The sequence below is a fragment of the Manacus candei genome, unplaced genomic scaffold (assembly GCF_025592945.1).
Source record: "Manacus candei isolate 608988 ecotype Guabito, Panama unplaced genomic scaffold, ASM2559294v1 h1tg000029l, whole genome shotgun sequence".
Lineage (NCBI taxonomy): Eukaryota > Metazoa > Chordata > Aves > Passeriformes > Pipridae > Manacus > Manacus candei.
The window spans coordinates 364,903-384,900 of NW_026138077.1; the positions used below are offsets into that span (position 1 = coordinate 364,903).

At 41.5% G+C, this 19,998-nt stretch overlaps 1 protein-coding gene across 2 annotated transcripts; it reads right to left on the bottom strand.

Moving 5' to 3' along the window:
• Positions 1–6,986: 6,986 nt before the first annotated feature.
• ZC3H15 (zinc finger CCCH-type containing 15) lies at positions 6,987–18,175 on the bottom strand. Of its 2 annotated transcripts, XM_051791139.1 has the most exons (11): positions 17,952–18,175; positions 15,310–15,411; positions 13,077–13,188; positions 11,320–11,472; positions 10,830–10,921; positions 9,959–10,141; positions 9,118–9,264; positions 8,819–8,923; positions 8,468–8,594; positions 8,062–8,157; positions 6,987–7,783 (listed from the first exon to the last, which is right to left on the bottom strand). In XM_051791139.1, the coding sequence occupies exons 1-11, from the start codon at positions 18,027–18,029 to the stop codon at positions 7,590–7,592; spliced, it is 1,389 nt and encodes a 462-aa protein (XP_051647099.1). In that variant the 5' UTR covers positions 18,030–18,175; the 3' UTR covers positions 6,987–7,589. The 2 variants fall into 2 exon arrangements, with proteins under 2 accessions (XP_051647099.1, XP_051647100.1); XM_051791140.1 differs by lacking the exon at positions 8,062–8,157 and having other exon boundaries at positions 17,952–18,173.
• Between the last annotated feature and the right edge of the window lie 1,823 nt (positions 18,176–19,998).

Here is a 19,998-nt window from a genome sequence, read left to right on the forward strand (position 1 = left end):
CAATCTCAGCGAAAATGAACACATTTGTTTTCTTACATTCTTGCCTGCTTCTGGTTATACAGAAACAGAGACCACTGCTTCCTGTCATATTCTTGAGACATTGCCACCCCTGTCTTTAGTGCAAATAACCTCTTATTTAGCACAAGTGACAGCTTCTTATGTACAACTTTTTAATCTCTCTATTTTTGGGGAATTTTTCACTGATTTTTTTTGCCATGATTTTTTTTTTCCATCATGCATTTTCAAAGTAATCTAACAAAGGTCAGACTCACAGAGCAGTCATCTTGACTTTTTAATTTATCATTCCAGGCACATAAAGCCACATCTGCCTGGGAGCATCTGTCCTCTAGTGTTCCTGTAATGTTTCCACGTTCCTGCTAAAAGATTTGGAACAAAACCAAGTTTAAACTTAGGAACTCCTTGGGAAAGAAATAATTCTTCAAACTGCTCTGTGCTTAGTAACAAGCTCAGACTTAAAACATGTTGAAGACTTGAACAGCAAAATAATAACAAGGATGCAGAGCAAGTATTATTGAAAGGCAGTGGAGGAGCAAACTAGGGCCAGGCTCCTTTCTATCCAATACTCTGAATATTCTTTTACTCAAATACAAAAGCACTAAAAGATGGCAGTAAGACCAACTGACATGGAAAGAGAGATTTCCTTCCCCTTCTCTCTCAAGAAATGTTTCAAGTGTTCCAGCCCAGGCACCCCAGGCCTTGAGAGCAGCTCAGCCATCAGCTCCAGCCTCTGGCCTTCAGAAGGCACATTTCCATCTTACAGAATGCCCCAGTTCAAACATCCTCCCTCTTCCCTGTGCAAAAATACCCTTTTTTTTCCCCAAAGAACCTCAACTCACCCATAACTTGAAGCCATTATATTTTGCTCCTTTGTGTCTAAGGAATCCTGTCCTGTCTGGCATAAATACTAAACCAAGGCATGGTGACCAAGAACTAGTGACTATGCCTGCCAAGTTAAATGAAAAGTGTTTCTCTCAAGTGTTTCTCTCTCTAAAGAACATTGACCAATACAGAATCAGATCTTTAACCATTCTAACAGAGGGGTGAGGGGGTTTGGTGTGGATCTGTTTTGTTCCCAAAGTTTTTACCATTTGGTTCTAAGCCATCAGCCTGCAATGGCCAGGAGGTCACTCCAATCTATTCCCACTTGGGTGCTGCTGGTGAAAGAACTATTTTTGCAGCTATCAGACTGAAGTCTGCCAGTTAATGCTGACAACAGCTATCAGAACTGGAAACTGCAGACACTTCCGTGCCCTGAATAAAGAACACATTTAAAAGCTTCCTCCTTCTTGCTGTCTTGGGGGAAGATTCCTCATTCTGCCTCTCCCTGCTCCCCCCAAACACACAAAGAATGGGCAATTATTCCTGTATAACAAGTGTGCAGAACTGCAGCTCGGTATTTGTGTGTGGAAGGCACTGTGTGGGACACAGTATTTGGAACCACTGCCTACAGAATAGTCTTTTTGTGTTGACAAGAAAAAGAACTGAAGAGCTCGTGGTGTAGGGCTGGTGGCACCACCACAAAGTGCAGCTCTGACACCTCCTGGAAGCTTATTCAAGGAAACAGTTCACCAAGATGAGACAACAGCAGTTAAACTTCTATTGCTCCCTCACAGTTCATAGTCCCCTCTTATTTTGACTGTAGTCTGCCAGACATTTGAGGAACTAGAGCTTTGCTCTATTCATTCTGTCCCACTTCCCTAATCCTCCTTCTCTCCCTTTGATAACCAAAGCCCTGGAGTGCTGGGTGAGACTGTGCCCTGCTCTGTGCAGAGAGCCCAGAGGGGGAAGGCAGCAGCTGGATTACACAGCCACTGCCAGGAGAGCTGGGATGGATTAGGGAGGTCAGCCAGAAGAGCCCCCCTTCTGCAGTGTTTATCCTTGGCACAGGGAGAAGACAGCAAAGGGAAGTGATGGAGAGCAAAGATTAAAAAGGTTTCTTGCCCAGAAACTTGGCTGATTCTAAGGAGGCCTGAAGTTGTAGCTGTGGAATTTTTACAGTAGAGGTCAATTAATCTTTCTGAAGTAGTCCACTGCTCCCAAAGCAGACAGCTGAACTACTTGACACCAAGATTGGCAGAAAACAGTGAATGAGAGTTGCAATGGATTTGTGTTACTGTGCAGAGACCAAAGTCCTGTGATGTCTTTAATCCAGTCTTTATACGCCATATTAAGAGCACAAGAAGGTAAACCAAGGAACAAAACAGGAATGGAGGTGAGATGTGAAGAGGACAAAAGTTCCCCTAGAGTAGCAAGCCTGTCAAAATGCATTAGAGGCTTGAGAAATGTAAGGTGTAAACTGAATTTCTACAGCTACAAGAGATGTGCTACACCCACAGTTTCATTCCAGCACAGGTCCAAGGATGCAGCATCTGTAGAACACACTTCCCTAATGGCTGACTGTCCAAAGAATATTGTTTAGACTTGGTAAGCTTTATAGTAATTCTCTCCTATCTTCCCTTCAGGATTGCTTCCTCTTCTTTCCTTTAGGAAATAAAGGAAAGCTGTGATGCTTTCTTTTCCATTTCATCTTCCTTTAATTTAGGACTCCACTGTGCTTTTAAAGTCTCATTGGGTAACTTCAGGAACATCTCTTCAGTATTAATTCAGCCCTGCTCAAATTTATGTCCAAATGTATTACAAGACTCCATAAGCATTTTCAAATCAAAAATGTAGGATAATGAGATTATCTCTGAGGTCTCTATCCCTAAACACAAATGAGATACTGCTGCTGTTTTATGATTGAAAGAACTGATTATTTTTGGCATTCATTTCAATAATGTGCTATGAAGGAGCCTATTGTGGTCACATATTAGGGCTGTAACATCATAAATGAATAAAACATCCTGGCCTTATTGCTAACACCAGCAACAGCTGCTCTCTGTGAAGAGACAGAGCATCTATTGAAAGGGAAGAACTAAGTGTGACAGGCTAAGCCAAGGTCTCTTCTGAACCTCTAATACTAGTGTGAGAGAAAAAAGAGAAGGGTGATTTGCAGATATCACTGCAAAAGCACTTTAGGTGGTCACAGCTACATAAAACACCCCTGGTACCCAACCAGAAGCAAAGACTCCATTCAAATACTTCATTCATGAAGCATTTCCTTTATTTTGCCCATTAGTAGCAGAAAAATGAAACATGTTTAGAGAGAAAGCTTTTAATTTTAGAAAAAAACCCCTGTTTCTAGCAGTGAAATACATCAAGAGACTGTGTTCTTCACAACTGAAAGACATTAACTCCTCTTTTTATAGCCACTTTCTCTAGCTGGCATCAAGCCAAAGGCATAGGATATGCCTTTCTCAAGTGTTTTTCCCTTGAAATCTAACAGCAATAGGAGTCATGTTCAAAACAAAATGCAGCAGAGCTGTGGAACCCTCAAGTCTCCAAAAGATGATAAAAATGTACAAGGATTCAAAGGAGAAAGAGGGAAGACACTGAGAAGAGAAAGCCACCACAGGGTAACATCTAGAAGAGGAAACCTTACAGATTAAGAACTGTTGGAAGCTCCATATGACAAGCACTCCCAAGCAGTGCAGGGGCTTGTGCTTTTCTTACCTCCTCCCTCACCATGGCTCTGCTTTTTGGAGTTTGATAAACAGGCTCTTGGGCTGATCCAGTGCAGCTGCTATCACAGGTTTTTTGGGCAGTTCCTCTGGCCTTCCCAGATCTTGTATTTCCAATTCTTATTCATGTTATTCAGGGGGTATTTCTCCTGAGACACTTCAGGTGAATATATATGGGGATATCTGCATATGAGAGCAATTCCTTCCTCTCAGCTTAGGGCTGCAATAATTTCACTGTGAGGAAAACAAAGACTTAATCTTTTAGTTTAGTTGTTTGATCACTCTGCAGTTTCAGTAAGTTATTACAAAGCAGCACAGGGAACAGGAATAACAAACACTGTTTGTAAAACTTCTGAGTAGGCTATCTGTAAGATATATAAGCTTACAAAAAATTTAAGCCTGCATTACTTACTACATTCAGGTAGTTTTTAAAAAGGAGCATTAGCATTGCAAAAGAATTAGAACTCAGCATTCAGAATCTCTGAGATGTAGGGGTTTTTTTGGCACTTATTATTCCATATCTGACTAAAGAACTGTGAAAGGAAAGATGAATAAACATACTAGTTTGTATGTGTACATTCTTTCTGTAACCAACACACCAAACAAGCACAAGCTATTATGACAAGAAAAGTACCACTGCTTGGTCCAAAGTTTATCAATAGTAAAAGCTCCCCTTGATAAAAAGCAGTTGGGGAGTATTGTCCACTAAAAAAACAGCAACATTTCTATTACAAACAACTCATAGATAATGTAATATTTAAGGTCAGTTTTTATCTTTAATTTTTAACCAAATTTTTTCCAGCCCTTTGTGCACAGTGTTTATTATAAAGGAAAAAAAAAAGGCAGAGAGCTCTGAATAACAAAGCAGTGACAAGCATAAAATTCAATCATACAGGTCTCAGAAAACCCCCCAAACTTGACTGAATTTAAAGCTGACCAGTTACAGCAGGGCAAGCAGTTTGTGTGCGTGACTGAAATGGGATTTTAACATACACTCAAGTTGAAAGTCAACAAATACTCCACCCCCACAACAGCAAACACCAGGAAGGAAAGGCATGGCTTTACTGCAGCATTTTTTTAAATTGTTTTTTGTCCCCACAGGTGCCCAGTGCCAAAGGTGCTGTGAAGGCAGTGCTACACCAGCGTGTTCCCTCAGGAGATGCTCAAACCACAGCTCCATCCCATTGCTCATGGAGTGCTCAGCTAAGGTAGGAGAACACCAAGATGACACAAACAGGGCCCAGGCTGCAAGGGCTACAAACTCACCCAGCTTATGGTGCTTTACAGCCTGACCTGAACCCAGAGTGTGTCCTGAACTGAGCCTTCCTGCTCCTGGAACAAGGAAATACTCTATTTTTGACCCATAATAACCGGACGGTCACTGAAATGAAAACATTATTATTTTAGGATTCAGATTATATCTCGTTTTTCCAGAAGTGACTCATTCACTTCATATCAAGACTAATTTGGTGAAGTTTGCATCAACAGGAACAACTTAGTGATGTCATACCCAGGTGAACTCCCTCCTATCACAGTGCTCCTTTCCAAAACATTAATAGTTCACCTACCCCAAGCAAGGCCTTGGCATTCATTTTTAATTGACATTTATTGTCTGAAACTCCCCGTCAGCTGCAAATTTGGGCTTCTTTAACTCTGAAAATTCAGGACCTTTAGCATGTTATATTCAAGCCTGTCTGTGAGCAGAAGGAACATGCAGCAACACATTGCACCTCCCCTTCAGGAGTCTGTCTGAATGAGCACTAACAAGGAACTCTCTAAAAGCAGTCACTGCTTTCACAGGTGGAAATCCAGGCAGAGCAACCAAGCCAAGGGGCCAGAACAAGCTCAGCCAGAGTAAGCTGCGAGGAAAGAGGGTAAAAACCAAACAGGAACAGAGAACTATTGTTTCCTGCCCACATGAAGCCATATGTCAACAACTCCTGCCTAGGAAAAATCAGGTTTTCTTCAACTAACTCATGGATATTCAATGTATTTCAGGACTATGCAAGGTGACTGTCCTAATGCCTAACCAACACCTGCACAAAAGGAGTTGTGCACCACAACCAAGCCCTTTAGACCCAAAAGGACACTCTCTTTCTGCTCATCTGTGTTTTATTAGCTGAAATTAGTATGAGTCATCCTGTCATTCCTCCACTGTAAAATACAAATTTTAAGTAACAAACACATAATTTTGGCAAAGGCTTAAGCTATTTATACTTGTCAAGCAGATCAGTACTAAAGAAATGAGTATTTATATGCAAAAAAACAGCCTTTAAGTCACAACATATAGAAAGCCATTCTCATCCTTGATAATGATTAAATTACTTTTATTCCCATTTAAAATATACAACTTTGAAAAATTATGCAACATACATTCAAATGAATTGCATTCTGAAGTGTCCCAATAGCCAGGCATCTTATTGCTGGCCAGTATAATACAACAATCTGTCAACACTGTTTATTTATGGCCACGGGGAGGAAAATCTGCATAAATAAATAGTTCCATCCGATATTTAGCTTTTCCTTAAACACTTACATTTAGAAGTCAAGTTCTGCAGGTCTCTTTCTCCCAAGTACTGCTTCTTGTTCCTACAGGAGAAAACGAATTCCACAAAGATCCCAAAAAGGGCAAAAAAAAGTCTAAGTCAGCTAATTTAGAAATAGCATTCAGGGTACAAGAGTCAATTCAGCAGTGCCAGAAATAACCATTATAAAGCCAATATTCCCACCCAAAAGCAGTTTGGGAGAGCTCACTAACAACACCTCGACTCTTAATGGCTTTTAAGTAGCACTTTAAAAGCTTTAGAAAAATTGATACAAATGGTATCTTTAGTACAGCAATATTGTTGCAGATATTACTGGTATTATGGCAAGGAGACACAGCCTGTGAAAGCACCACCACTGAGAAACCTTTATGGCAGGGCCTCAATCCTTTGGGAAAGGACACACTGAGTGGGTGGCAGCCTGACAGCACTGCTCTGCCCTCAGGCAACTCAGCCCTGCACAACCTCCTGCTATTTCCAGCACTCCAAAGGCAAGCCAGGCATGGTCTGGACCTCAACATCCCTGCTCTGCAGAGCCTGGAGTCTTCACTAGTCTACAAAAGACAGTGGGGAAAGGAGGAGGCTGGAATGGCAGGGAGTGATGCACAGCAGGTATCACATCGGTACACAGGTGGGCAGGAAGGAAGAACAGGAAGGGAGAAAAGCTGGCTGCTGAATTTTACACTGCATCAAGTGTAAGCAAAAAAATTGTAATTACAGGTAGTCCAAATTTAACTGAAGCCAACATCATCACTTCTGTATCAAGACTGCAGAGAAAAACATTTACCACTCTATTAGAAAACCCAGTTCTTAACGGTTTGGTTTGATATCCTAACTCAGCAGAGAAAAATCAACACAGGTATTTTAAAGTTGATAGTTTTTATTTACAGATTTATTGGCAAAAGGTGGTGAGAAAGTTTAAAATATTTTAAACAGAGGGCACCACATTGTACTGTATGATCTATCAGTTGACAATCTTCAGTATCCAGCTGATCAAGTAAAGCTAATCACCACTTAAAGAAGCATAATCTGCATCAGCTCCATTAGAGTGTCCTGCCTAAAAACCACTTCAGGCAGTTTCAAGATCAACACCAATCACTAATAAAAATGCAACTTCTGTGAAGAACGAATACTTGGATTTTTATACTGTACCTGGTGTCAAATTGCCCACTTGCATACTGGCAAAGCAGTTACACTTCTTACTTTTAGTTGAAAGTTCTAATCTCACTGTCTGCAAATTCAGCTGTTGAGTAATTCTGACCTACTCTGAAAGTTTTACTGTGAGCATAGTCAAGACTGGAGTAGATGAGATTGAAGGAAAACATTCCTGGGATACCACGTGCCCATCATATTCAGCTGCATAACCAAAAACATCTTGTTTAAGAATTCTATTCAAAAAGGAGAAAAAATGTAGTCAGTTTTCACTTTGTCACATAGATTTAATTCCTCACTTGAGCTTTTTAGTTCATTCTTCTAAATCAAGAGTGTTTAGTTCTTCTTCTAGTTCATCCAAGTCCTCTCCAGTAAACAGATTTTCATCAACTGGAACAGCATCAATTACTCCATTTTCCAATTCCCCATCTCCATCATTATCTTCCTCTAAATCATTTTGCTCGCTGCTGTTTATATCACCACCAGAAGCTTCACTTAATTTATTATCTGAAAATAAACATAATTCTTAGGGATTTCAGTGTCACAAGTTTCCTAATCACCAAGTCGAACTCACAATCCTACCGAACCTGCTTTCAAGTTTTGAGACTGTGTAGAAGTTACTTTATTTGAAATTCATATTGGTTAAATTGCATGTACCTGCTTAACATGCAGGTCTGGATAACCAGTTATGAAAACAGGTTAAAAAAAAAAAACAAAAACCCTCCAACTCCCATCTCCTCAAACTGCTATTTTCATAACTGGGTCAAACAATGAGCTGCTCCTACCCAATGTCTGCACTTGAAAGTCTCTTGCTCTTAAAGATCGGGGCATGCATTCCACAAGTGCATCAAGATCAGGACTTTGTTCTAAGAAGTTACAAGCTAAATAGAAAAAAATCCCAAACAAATAAAAGCTGGGATCTTTCTTATATTGTTCATCCTATGGTTTACAAAAATCAAAAAAAAGAAAAAAAGGTGAACTTAGAACAAGCCCCTTAGAGACGTACTAGAAGTGGCCACGAAGAAGGTAAGTACAAAGCATTTACTATAAGCCTTTGCTTTAGTAACTACATGTACCACTAACAGAACTGAATTATTGGTTTAAAAAGGGTGGAGGAGTCAAATTGCCATTACCTTGGGCAATCTCCTAACTAACAATGCTCTGTTAGTGATGCCTCAGTGAAGAACTTACCATCTTTTTCTACTGAAGTGTACGTGCTGAATCGCTCAGGACTAGCCACTGTAATACCAGTCTCCTCCACTGCCTTGGGGACATACAGGTTCAAATCCACATCATTTATGCACACAGGGTCTTCCATCTGAAAAATACACCAGGGTGCTCTGCAGGAACTGCTTTTCCACAAAAGTCCTCACTTCTGCACAATTGCAACAACCTTTCCCACCTTCGATACGAACATTCTGATCAAATCTACTCCGTGGCAGTATTAAATTAAGAACCAAGCTTATTAACTGCACTGTAAGAGTTCTCAAATGAAAAGCTTTCAAATTTTAATGCAAATTTGAATTTAATCCTGTTCTTTACCTCATCATCATCTCCTGCTCCTTGAACATAATGGGTGTCATCTGCTTCTTCATCGTCTGCATCAACCAGCTCTGGCCGGAACTCAAATACTTCACGTCCACTAATCTGTTCACAGGAGAAGAAATCTTCAGGTATTACTTCAAGGAATTTATACTGCTTAAAAATACCCCAAACCACAAAAAAGGAAAGAAAATAAAAGGACACCAAAAAAAAAGCCAAGCAATTCCAGGCCAGCTACCTTATTAGGAAACTGTATTTACTCCCTCTCCTTACATTAAGACATGGACTGTAGAACTTACCACCAATGCTTTGCCAGCTTTAAAATCTGCTTTCCTCCTCTCCATATCTTGCTCAGCCTTATCAATTTTTTCTTGTCTTTTTCTTCTCTTCCATGCAATAAAACACTCTAGAGTAATTTTGGTAACATTTGGTCCTAAGGCAGCACGCTGTCACAAGGAAAGAGGTTGATTAATGCTAGAAACTCTTTCCAAAGGCTCTAACAAATTAAAATTTAATTACACTTTTCCAGGAACCAATAGCAAGCATTTCTTTCCAATTCTTTCTTGACTCTTAGCACTGTCAAACCTGCACCATCATCTTACTGTTTGACTCAACACATGATTTTCCAGTTAGTGAGATGAGTTGACCTGAAAGTTAACAGGGAAAGTGAAGGGGGAAAGAAAGTAATAATAATAGCTCAGTTCTTGTCACAATGACACTGCCAAGCAGTGGGGACAGAAATAAGCAGAGCAGCAACACCTTCAGAAGGCCCTGTTCTCTTGGTGTTGCTTCCTCATTAGAGAGTTATGGCAGAACTAAGGAGACTGAGCTGGGGATGAGAAAGGCCCCAGAAGCCTTTGTTGTAATAGATAAATGAGAAATAGCAGTAAGAAATAGAAGGCTCCTAAAAAAGCATAAGCAACAGCTGCATATGCTGCTATAGTTAGTTCTCTTCACTAGGTAATGCTTTCTAGACAAAGCCATGAACCAATAGTACACATCTTCCCCCTGGTTCTTACAGCTGCAACAACATCTTACAGTTTTTAATTAGAAATTAGCAGGTCTTTCACATCTGTCTCTTCCCAGTAGAACGACAGTAAAAACAACTACCACCAAAAGGTACCTGTCTGACAACTTTACCTCTTTTTCTATTAGGTCTTCTAAGGAAATTTCATCTTGCTTTTCCTCCTTCTTTTTGTCTTTCTTTAATACAAAGCCCGGAGGCAGAGCATGGCGATACATACAGTTGTCTCCTCCTCCTGGACAGACCCAAAACCACCCGTATTTGTTGTTTTCAATAGCATCAAGGAAATATTTGCAGACCTGTATAAAACAATGGTGATTAATCCTGTGTTTTCTCTTTTCATCCCCAGCATTTTACACCCCAGAAGATGAGTAATTGAAAAAGTCAGCTGTGCTCAAAACAGAAGGAACGTGTGACATGCATTGCTATTAAAAAAGTAAACGAAGAACAAGAAAAGGATTAAAACATTATACCATTTAGTGCAAAACTGAAGAATATTGTTGAACTTAGAGCCCAGGAATTACAAATGACTCAATCAGCAAATTCCAACACAAAGGAGAAAATTTTGAAACTTCTAGTGCTTGTATGTCACCCAGTACAAAAATAAGCCAATATATATGGCAGTCACTGCAATGAGATCATAGACTTAATTAATTACAATATGTGAATCTTCTAACCAAGTAGGTTGCCTTACATTATTACTGAGTCCTTTAGCATTTCTATTTTGAAAGCACTTTACCTACTATCCATTTGTAACTTACATGAGAACACACAGTGACTGAAAAGAGCCTTGGGGTTGTGGGCTTTCTGCCTTTTTTAAAAACATATTATTAGAGATACTATCAGCCCAGCCCTCAGAACATAGTTATGAGATTCCATCCAAAATCTTTAGATTAACATATCTAATACCAGTCTGAACTTAATTCCCTCTACTACAGCTCAATTACAAAAAAAAAAAAGAAAAGAAAAGAAAGACAGACCACCTACTATTTGAGTTTTGGGTTTTTTCTTTTCCGCCTCACCATGCTTCTTGTTCACCACTTCTTCCAGCTTCTTCTCATCCCAGTTGTCCATTGTATCTAGAAAAAGAAAACAGATGGTTGCACAAAAATTCCAAGTACTGAACACTGCTGTGAAGTTGCTTTTCTGCCTAGTAACAGTTTTATAAAGTATGCAATTCTTCTATTTTAGTTAGCTTATACAATGAAAAATAAATGCAGGCTCCGAAAGTTTTCAAATTCCCCAATGCCACTCACAAGACAATTTCCTGAAAAGCCTGAGTTTTGATATGCATAGAATGTGTTTCAGTTAAAGACTAAATAATGTGTCATTCCATCTGTACAGTACTCAGCATGAACAAGGGAAAATAAATAAATAAAAAAAAAAAAGACAACTGAAAAAAAGGTAAGGTTGGAGGGTGACATCCAGAAGGTCAGATCATATAACTTGAGGATCAAACTTTCTAAAAGTATTTTACCTTTTTCAAGGTCTTCATCTCTGGCATCAATGTAGACACTCCGTTTTTCACACTTCCTTTCCAAAGACAAATCATGAGAAAACTTGCACTTGTCTCCTTTAGTGCACTGTCCTTGCTTGAAGAAAGCACAAACTACAGATTTGGGGTCAGCGCCTGAGTGAAGAAAGTTTTTATATTTTAACATTATTTTTCAGCAAAATCTATACATTAGAAATTCTGAGAAAAACACCTAGGATTTATAGAGAATGAAATGCCTTTTTAAAATAGCATGAATATATATGCTTTCTTAAAATAACATGTCACACTTACTTTTATTGCATGATATTTGCATTAAGTATCAAAGCTGGCACTTGACTATTTAAAGCCATATGGACAGCAGTGTGCCTGAGCAAATTATTTATTTATATAATACAACAGATGAGAGATCACTGTGCAACTTCTTCCCCATTCTTGTCTCTAATACACAGTAAAGCATCTTCTGAATGTTACCCTTTCCCCAACAGATCAAGAAATCACTAGAAAAAAATTATAACAATTTAACCTGTGCCCATTCAGACCACTTTCTTCAGTAACAGAAATAAGATGGGTTCATAGTCCCCAAAGTAAACAACTTTTATAATAGAACAAACAATTCAATCAATCTAACTACAGGTTAAGTAAAAGCCATGGCACTAAAGAATTATTTGACCATTAGGAGGTCATTAGGAAAAGTAATGAAAGCAGAGAGAAATGTATTTATGAGACATGATCAAATGAGAAATACTTGACTTGTAATATTCAGCAAATACACATATAAGATTTTAAGCTCTAGTTTTTCCCTTCTGCTTTCACTCTTGGTGAGACTCACCAGTGACAAAAGCAGGTACAGCAACACCTGTTTAAAATGTAATCTAAAAATCTGGGCAACATTAGCCTTCTGAAATTACTTGAAGTCAAAAGCTACTTTATTTAGAGAAAGCTGATCACTGCAGATCATAAACAGGAAACTGTCCTTTGCTCCTGATCACAAGGAGCAAGTATCAGGTTTGTCTTAAAAACATGCATGGAAATCACACTTCTTTTGTCAAAAATTACTGCACATGATTCTGTGTGTTCCAGAAAATGAACAGAGTTGAAAACATTTAGTTCACTCCAACAGGTATTACATTTTTTCCTCACACATGGCAGCCAATTGTAGAGTTTCCTCCAAGTGTTAAACACAGAATTGTTATAACAAAAACTTAAGATTTCATCACAAAACTAAGTTTGTTCAATAACCAAGCTCAAGACAAACCACACTTACAAAACCAAGCACCACTGCTAATTGTGAGGTCAGACAGAAAGAACTGGAAATTTTTTACTGTTCTGATTTGAGTAGCAGTTTTCTGTGAAAACAACAGTTACCATCTTATATGCCTTGCAATACCTGGATGTTCACACTTCCCTGAGGAGACAGGCTGCTTTAAATACCATCACACAGACAAAAATCATGCTACACATCCAGAAACATCCAACTGATGAACCAGAAACATCAAAGTATCTTCAGCTTCCCAGTCAATATCAGCGTAGCTTTTGATATTCTAATGATCTAATGACCCCAGATAACTTCCAAAAAAAGGTCAAATAATTACTGACAAACTCCTTGGTACACTAGATGGGGAAGGAAACAGTCACATTTACTTTATTAAAATATCAGCTGGTGTTTTCGAAGGTTTATTCTACCTCAAGTAGCTACATGAATAAGAGAATATAAATGCAGAGAAATCAGTCAGTCATACCTTTGCTAATTTTCTGTGCAGCAACCACAGGCTTGAAGAGCTCGTTTAATTCTTGTAATTCCTTCTTCTTGTCTTCTTTTTTTAATTTCTTCTCACTTTCTGTTTGAGCAGCCTATAACAACCCCAAATTCAAAGTTACAAATGTAAAATCAGAATGCCAGGACTGACTTCCCAAGAACTGCACGTTAAAACAGCCAATCATTCTAAATTAGTTTTTGAGGGGGGAAAGGAAAGACCCTGTGATGCCTGGAAATCTCAGAAGTGCTGCCCTTGTGTCCACTGACCTGTCACACAGGAGGGATTGCAAATCTGTCAGAGCAGTGGGATGCTGGCAGATACCTTTAGTGCCACAGTGACCTCTACTCCACCTTTAAGGTAGGAAAGTCACTGAGAGCCAGAGATTCATTGCTCTTTTGCAGTGCAACTACTCAGGGCAGCTCCTTCCAGAACTGTGCAAAAAGCCTTTTCCTTTTAGCCCCCTCCACGCTGCTTTGCTCTTTTCTCTTCCTGTATACCAGCAGCAGTCCCAGGAAAGCTCTCCACAGAATTTAGGAAGTGCTTTTAAAGCACCATTGCAATCTACATCAATCCCACAGCCTCAAGTGGTTTATAATCCAGCACATTCTATAGGCCCCGGGGGCCAAGGACTGGAAAACAAGCTCACCTAAGAAAGAAAAACTTTATGTATAAGGAAAAAAACTTGACTCTGCCTCACCCTTTTTGGATAAGCCAGAGAAGGCCTGTATCCCTGCCAGAGTGGGTTGAAACCAGATGGAAGAGGATATGGGAGAAACATTGTTATATTAGATATGAAAGGAGGTTGTAGCAAGGTGGGGGGCAGTCTCTTTTCCAAGGTAACAAGTGACAGGATAAGAGGAAATGGCCTCAAGTTGCACCAGAGAACGTTTAGCTTGGTTATTGGGAAAAATTCCTTCACTGAAAGGGGGGTCAAGCATTGGAACAGGCTGCCCAGGGAAGTGGTGGAGTCATCATCCCTGAAAGTATTCAAAAATGTGTGGCTATGGCACTTGGGAATGAGGTTTAGTGATGCACACAGCAGTGCTGGGGCATGTCTGCACTCAGTCTCAGAGGTCTTCTCCACCCTCAGTGATTCTGTGATTATTTGACACTCATCCTTATGGGGAGCTGGTGAGACTAACACCCCTGTACGAGTATGTGGGGCACTTTTTTCTGAAATACAGTGTAATGTTAAAAAAGCATCTTTGTTCTTAGAATTTCTGTGAATTTCTCAAAAAAATTTTAGAAGGGAATTAGCAGCTTGGTGAGTTTTTATACTGAAGGTTAACAAATGCTATTCTATATAACATGCAGACCCATGTATGTCAGCTACAGAAAGTAATACTTCAGAATGCTTTTGTTTCACCCTAGGGTTCTAAAGGCATGAAGATGAAGCTTGTCTTAAAAAAGGAATAAAACAACAAAACCAAACAAAACCCCCAAAAGCCAAAGAAACTAAAAATACAAACCAACAACAGACCAACAAAAAAAAACCCCCAAACACCAAGGCCAAAACTCTGACAGCATTTTCATTTCAGGACACGAGGAAAACTGCTTTAAAATGCCTTCTTTCTCAAGGACAGCCCTAACTGAAAGCTATTTTATAAGGTAAGAAAGGTATAAACAGGTTTAAAAATTTGCTTCTGCCATCCATCAGTCAATAGCTACCAGCATTTAAGAAATAAATGACTTTAGGCTGGCTCATTTACACACTGGTATTCCTATACATGCCACAGATCCAGGGATTTCATGGACAAGTTTCAGAAGAACTAAGAATCTTTTCCACTACAAGAAATTCCTAGACCTAATGACCTGAATATCAGCTTTACTTTTCAAATTGTACCTGACATCTGTTAGTTCATCCTTATGTTATTCAAGGAATGCAACATGACCTCATGACTTTAGCTGACAAAATGTAATTATTCTACAGGCTTATTCATAGAACAGAAAGCTCTGTAAATAATTAACAACCAGCCTCCCCAGCACTGAGAGAATAAGAGACCTGCATCATTTCCATTATAATATTTCCATTAAATCTACGTTTTCTGATTAAGTATAATCTAACCATTGTACCTCATTTTATTTCATCATACAGAAGAGTAAAGTAGCAGGCAGTGGCTCAGAATTTCAGTTTCTTGGACCAAAGAGTTTACCAAATAGATTCAGACTTGTTTCCACTTAAAATTACAATAAACACTGGACAATAAATGCTTACCTGACGGGGATTTTGCTGACCAAACTTCACCTGGTGAGTCACAGCCTTGATAAACTTCTGCTGCTTTGCACCTTTTTTATTCTTTAGGCCAAATGTTTTGTCCTAAATCAAGAGATAAACATAGCCATAGTGAATTAAAAAAACAAGCCAAACAAAACAATAAAAAAATCCCACCCTTGCCACTCCTTTCAAGTTTTCAGTGAAACACAGATCATTTCCTCCAGCAACACAAGCAATTCAAGAAACAGTATGGACAAAATGTGGATTCCTCACAGTATCTTGAGAACAAACCTTTGACACAACCTCCTAAATGCTGCCTTGTGTGAGCTCTTGTTTTTATGACCAGCTCTCCTGTGTCCCAGTGTCAGTGTGTACACACAGCATTCTCAAGGCAACAGGACAAGATATTTTTGGACACTACCCAAGTAATATCTGAGGAAAATATGAAGACTGATTAGCCATAAATGCTGTCTTTTTTCCTTCTATCTACCTGAAATCACTTATTACTTCTGTCTTCAAGTATTCTGATGCCCTAATGTTTTTTTTATTTTTCTAATATTTGTAAGACTTGTAAGTTTTATAAGTAGGTTTTAAAAGCAGCAACCCTCCCTCCTTTGTCCCTTGTCCCTTTCCCTTTCTCTCTAGCACCCTTGTTTACACATTCCTTAACCCTCTTACCCCATTCTATGCTCCCTATATCAATCCTACCCCTGAATACAGCAGAGATGTTTAGTCTTTTGTCAAGGCAAGGCCTAGATTGTTGGCAGAACAGCATATCAGGGCCTAAACCACAGAACACGGTCAAGAATTAGGTAACTCTGTACCCTTTGTGCTCTGATGAAGAGGAAGGTGGGATGAACAGGGGGTCCCAAAACCCCCAGACCCATTTTCAGGGGGTGGACCCAGGGTGGACCAGAGTACAGGCCACAGGGTGGGCACATCTGGGATTGGATGCATGGCATTACAAAATGTAACCTCTCGGGCACAGGGGTGTGTGTCTTGTAACATCTTAGCCCTGGCAAAATAAACCCTTTCTTATCTCACCCCTAATTAACTGCTCTGGAGATTTTTTTCAGCACCAAAACTTCACGGCACATATAAATGTGATGTATGTTATGCAGATGCCTGTTACCACATGTAACATACCACTTCTTAACTCCAAGTATTTTAAGCTTTTCATTTTCTAACTGTACTAATTTGTACTTAAGTCTTTCCCCTACATGAAGTCCTGACAGGTGTTTCTACTTCCTAAACCCCACTGCCAGAAGTTTCTGTTTACTGCCCGAACCAATTCTTCCTCTAGATCTTCAGTTTTACTGATAATGAGATGTTTCCATACCAAACCTAGTAAAAACAACTTACAAAAAAAACCCCCATACATCTCACTTTCACACAAGCATCTGAGGCAGCAGTTACTGAAATACCTGCATTAAAAACCACCTGTGCTTTTGATTTGATATCAACGTTCCTTTCCTTCCAGAAAAAAGTAACAGATGTTCATCCAGTGGTAACACTTCAGTTCAAAGATAATTTTGGAAGCCCTAACAATCCAAAAATCTGTGATAAAATAATTACAGAATAAACAGCTCTGATTCACTTACAACACATCCTGTGTCAACACCAGCTGGTCTTCTGTTACTTTGTGCTAATGTGAGAAGTCGAAATAATCATTTGGGGAAGAAAATCTATCATTCACACGTTTGATTTCCACTGTAAATGCCATATGGAAGATATAATCCCTCCATATTTGAATTATACAGTAAGTTATTGTTAACAATCAAGGCAAGCCTTTCCCCTTTCAGCTGTATGTCTTTGCAATAAGTAGAATTTTCTTATGCAGCTAGATTCTGCATAAGAAAGTCCAAAGCCAAGAGAAGGCAAGACCAACTGCTCTAACCTCTTATTTCCAAAGAGCACAGAAACAACATCCTGCAGCCTCAGATGCCAAAGAACACTCACATCACATGGATGTTCTGCCTTAACAGCTGAGCAGCTGTTGTCTTTTATGCCAATAAATTCAGGCAAATATGTAATTTTCTATAACTGCCCTGCTTGTGTGCTCTCAGCATAAATTCTGTCGTTGTTAGCATAAGGTGTGACTGTCCTAATAACCAAGACACACAGCCACACACATAGACACACAGACACCCCTCTCGCAGCCTTTTAAAAAAATCTGGTCACATGGGTCGACTTGTAACAAGAAGCCGCAAAACAAACCACACCCGTGTTTTAAACCGAGCGAGAAATCCCAGAGTTGTGAAGCTTGGAAGGAACCTCTAGAGAGCACCTGGTCCGACCCGCAAGGACGCAAACCTACACCTCGGCGAGCCGGACTGGGGGAATACAGGAACACGCAGGGCACCGGGAGGGCTGTGGGAAAAGGAGAGGGGAGAAGAAGGCCGAGGGCCGCTGCCAGATCACGGCCGGAGCAAGCGCAGCTCCGGCCTGGAAATGCCCCGCTGGACCCAGAGCAGCCCGGGCGGCGCTGCGGCACCGCCCCGGCACCCCCCGGAACGCCGAGCGCGTGGCTCTGCGACCATTCCCCGCGCCCCTCCAGCCGGGAAAGCCGCCGGGAGCCGGGAGGGCCGGGCCGGGCCCGGTGCGAGGCCGCGGCGGGAGAGCGGCCCCGGGGCCTCCCTCACCTCGATGATCTTCTCCTTCTTCTTCTGGTCCGCCTTCTTGCTGCCCCCCGCCGGCTGCTGCTGCTTCTTGGGGGGCATGGCGGGGCAGGGCGGCTCCCGCTGGGGGCTGCGGGAAGAGGCCGGGAACGGCTCGGGAAAGGCCGGGAATGGCTCGGGACCGGGACCAGGCCGGGCCGGGCAGCGCCGCCGCCGCCGGGGAGGCGCAACGGGTCCCGCGGGGCACGACGGGAAGGCGCGCGCGCAGTGACGTCCGCGGAGGGGGCGTGGTTTCGTGACGTCACTGATGGGCGGGGCAGGCGGGGCGGAGCTCTGTGGGGGCAGAGGGGGTGCGGTGTGAGGGGGCAGAGAGTCCTGAAGCTCGTACGGACCGCAGAGCCTCGTGTCAGGGTAAAAACGGGATCTGTGCACAGCCAAGCGGTCAATATATCCTGCCCGGGCCGCGGGCTTGGCACCGAGCCTGGCAGAGCTCAGGGGGCGTCTGGGCAGCGCCCTCGGGCACGGGCTGGGATTGCTGGGGACGGTCCTGTTCAGGGGCTTCATGATCCATGTTTATCGCCGTAAATTAAAACACAACAAGTTTGACCTCAACACAAGGAAGAACTTTGCGCCGAGGATTGCAGAGCGCTGGAACAAACTGCCTAGAGAGGTCGTGGAGTGTCCCTGTCTTGGAGACATTCCAAACCCGCCCAGGGAAGGGGTGGATTCTCCGTCCCCGGAGGTTTAAGACAAGACTGGATGTGGCACTGAGCGCCATGGTCTGGGAACCCCGGCGGTAGTGGATCAAGGGTTGGACTTGATGATCTCGGAGGTCCCTTCCAACCCAGCTGATTCCATGATTCTATGATTCCATGATTCTATGATTCCATGATTCCAGGTGGCCGTGCCCTGGCAGGGCAGTTGGACAGGGTGATCTGCAGAGGTCCCTTCCAACCCTGACGATTCTTGTGGATCCCTTCCAGCTTGCAGTATTCCGTGATGTGTTTTCCCTCTGAGGGCTAAGTCTTTCCCTAGGACAGGCTCGGAGGCAGCCACAGTGCTGAGCTCCGATTGTGTGCTGGGTGCTCTGACAGGCTCACCAGGGAATAACGGGAGGGGAATTGGTAGTGCAGGGAGCCCTGGTGTGTGAACATGAGCTACTGCAGCCCAGGGAACTGTGCCCAGGAGCCATTCCCTGGCAATAAGCAGCCTAGCTGTGTGCAGAGGGGAGCTGTGCTTTAGGAGACGTGGGTCAGGTTTGAGGGTGTGAAACGGGCTGTCAGCCTGAGCGGAGACGAGCTTTACATCTCTCCTCTCCATTTCCTCACAAAAAGCCAAGACTGGGTTTGGGTTTCACCAAGGATGGCACAAATCTTTCTGCAGAAGGGGTGAAACAAGCCCAGATTGACTCCAAATGGCTAAGGAGGATCACGATCTGGTACATAAGTCCCATGGGATTTCTTAGCCTTGATGTGCACTGCTGCTTTCTCATGCTATGGCTTGGATGCACGTTCTGTGAGCATTCCACAAGTGTAATTTTCACTTTGGTTCTATGAGATGGCCTTTCATGGCTCTTTCATTCCCACAGGTATAGGAGTTTCTGCAACAGGAAGAAATGCAAAACTTTAGTCCTATGTTTGCTGCTTGAGAGTGGTACCTGGATACTAGAAGAAAAATGCTTTGGAAGAAAACAAGTGGGATGTGTAATGGGACATATCCAGATTTGCCAACTTTTGATTTCTGAAAAATGTTCCAATATCAAAATATTAGTTGCTGATGACAGATTTTTAAGGTCCATCTGTTTCAACCACTATAGCACAAATGCCCTTTTCTCATTTTGAGTAAGGTGCTTCAGTCTTGCTGTGATGGATGTAGTTTCATACTTTGTAGATTGAGTAAAGCTTCTGTTTTTCACTAAGTTTGACAGTTTCTGGTACAATCTGCATCCAAAAATATTTTAATAATAAGGCATGTTTTTAAAATTATCCCATGGGCCGGAGGTAAAAACCAGACTGTTCTGTAAGCAAACAGTGAGCTGTTCCTACAAGACTTTCAGCACTCACAGATCTGC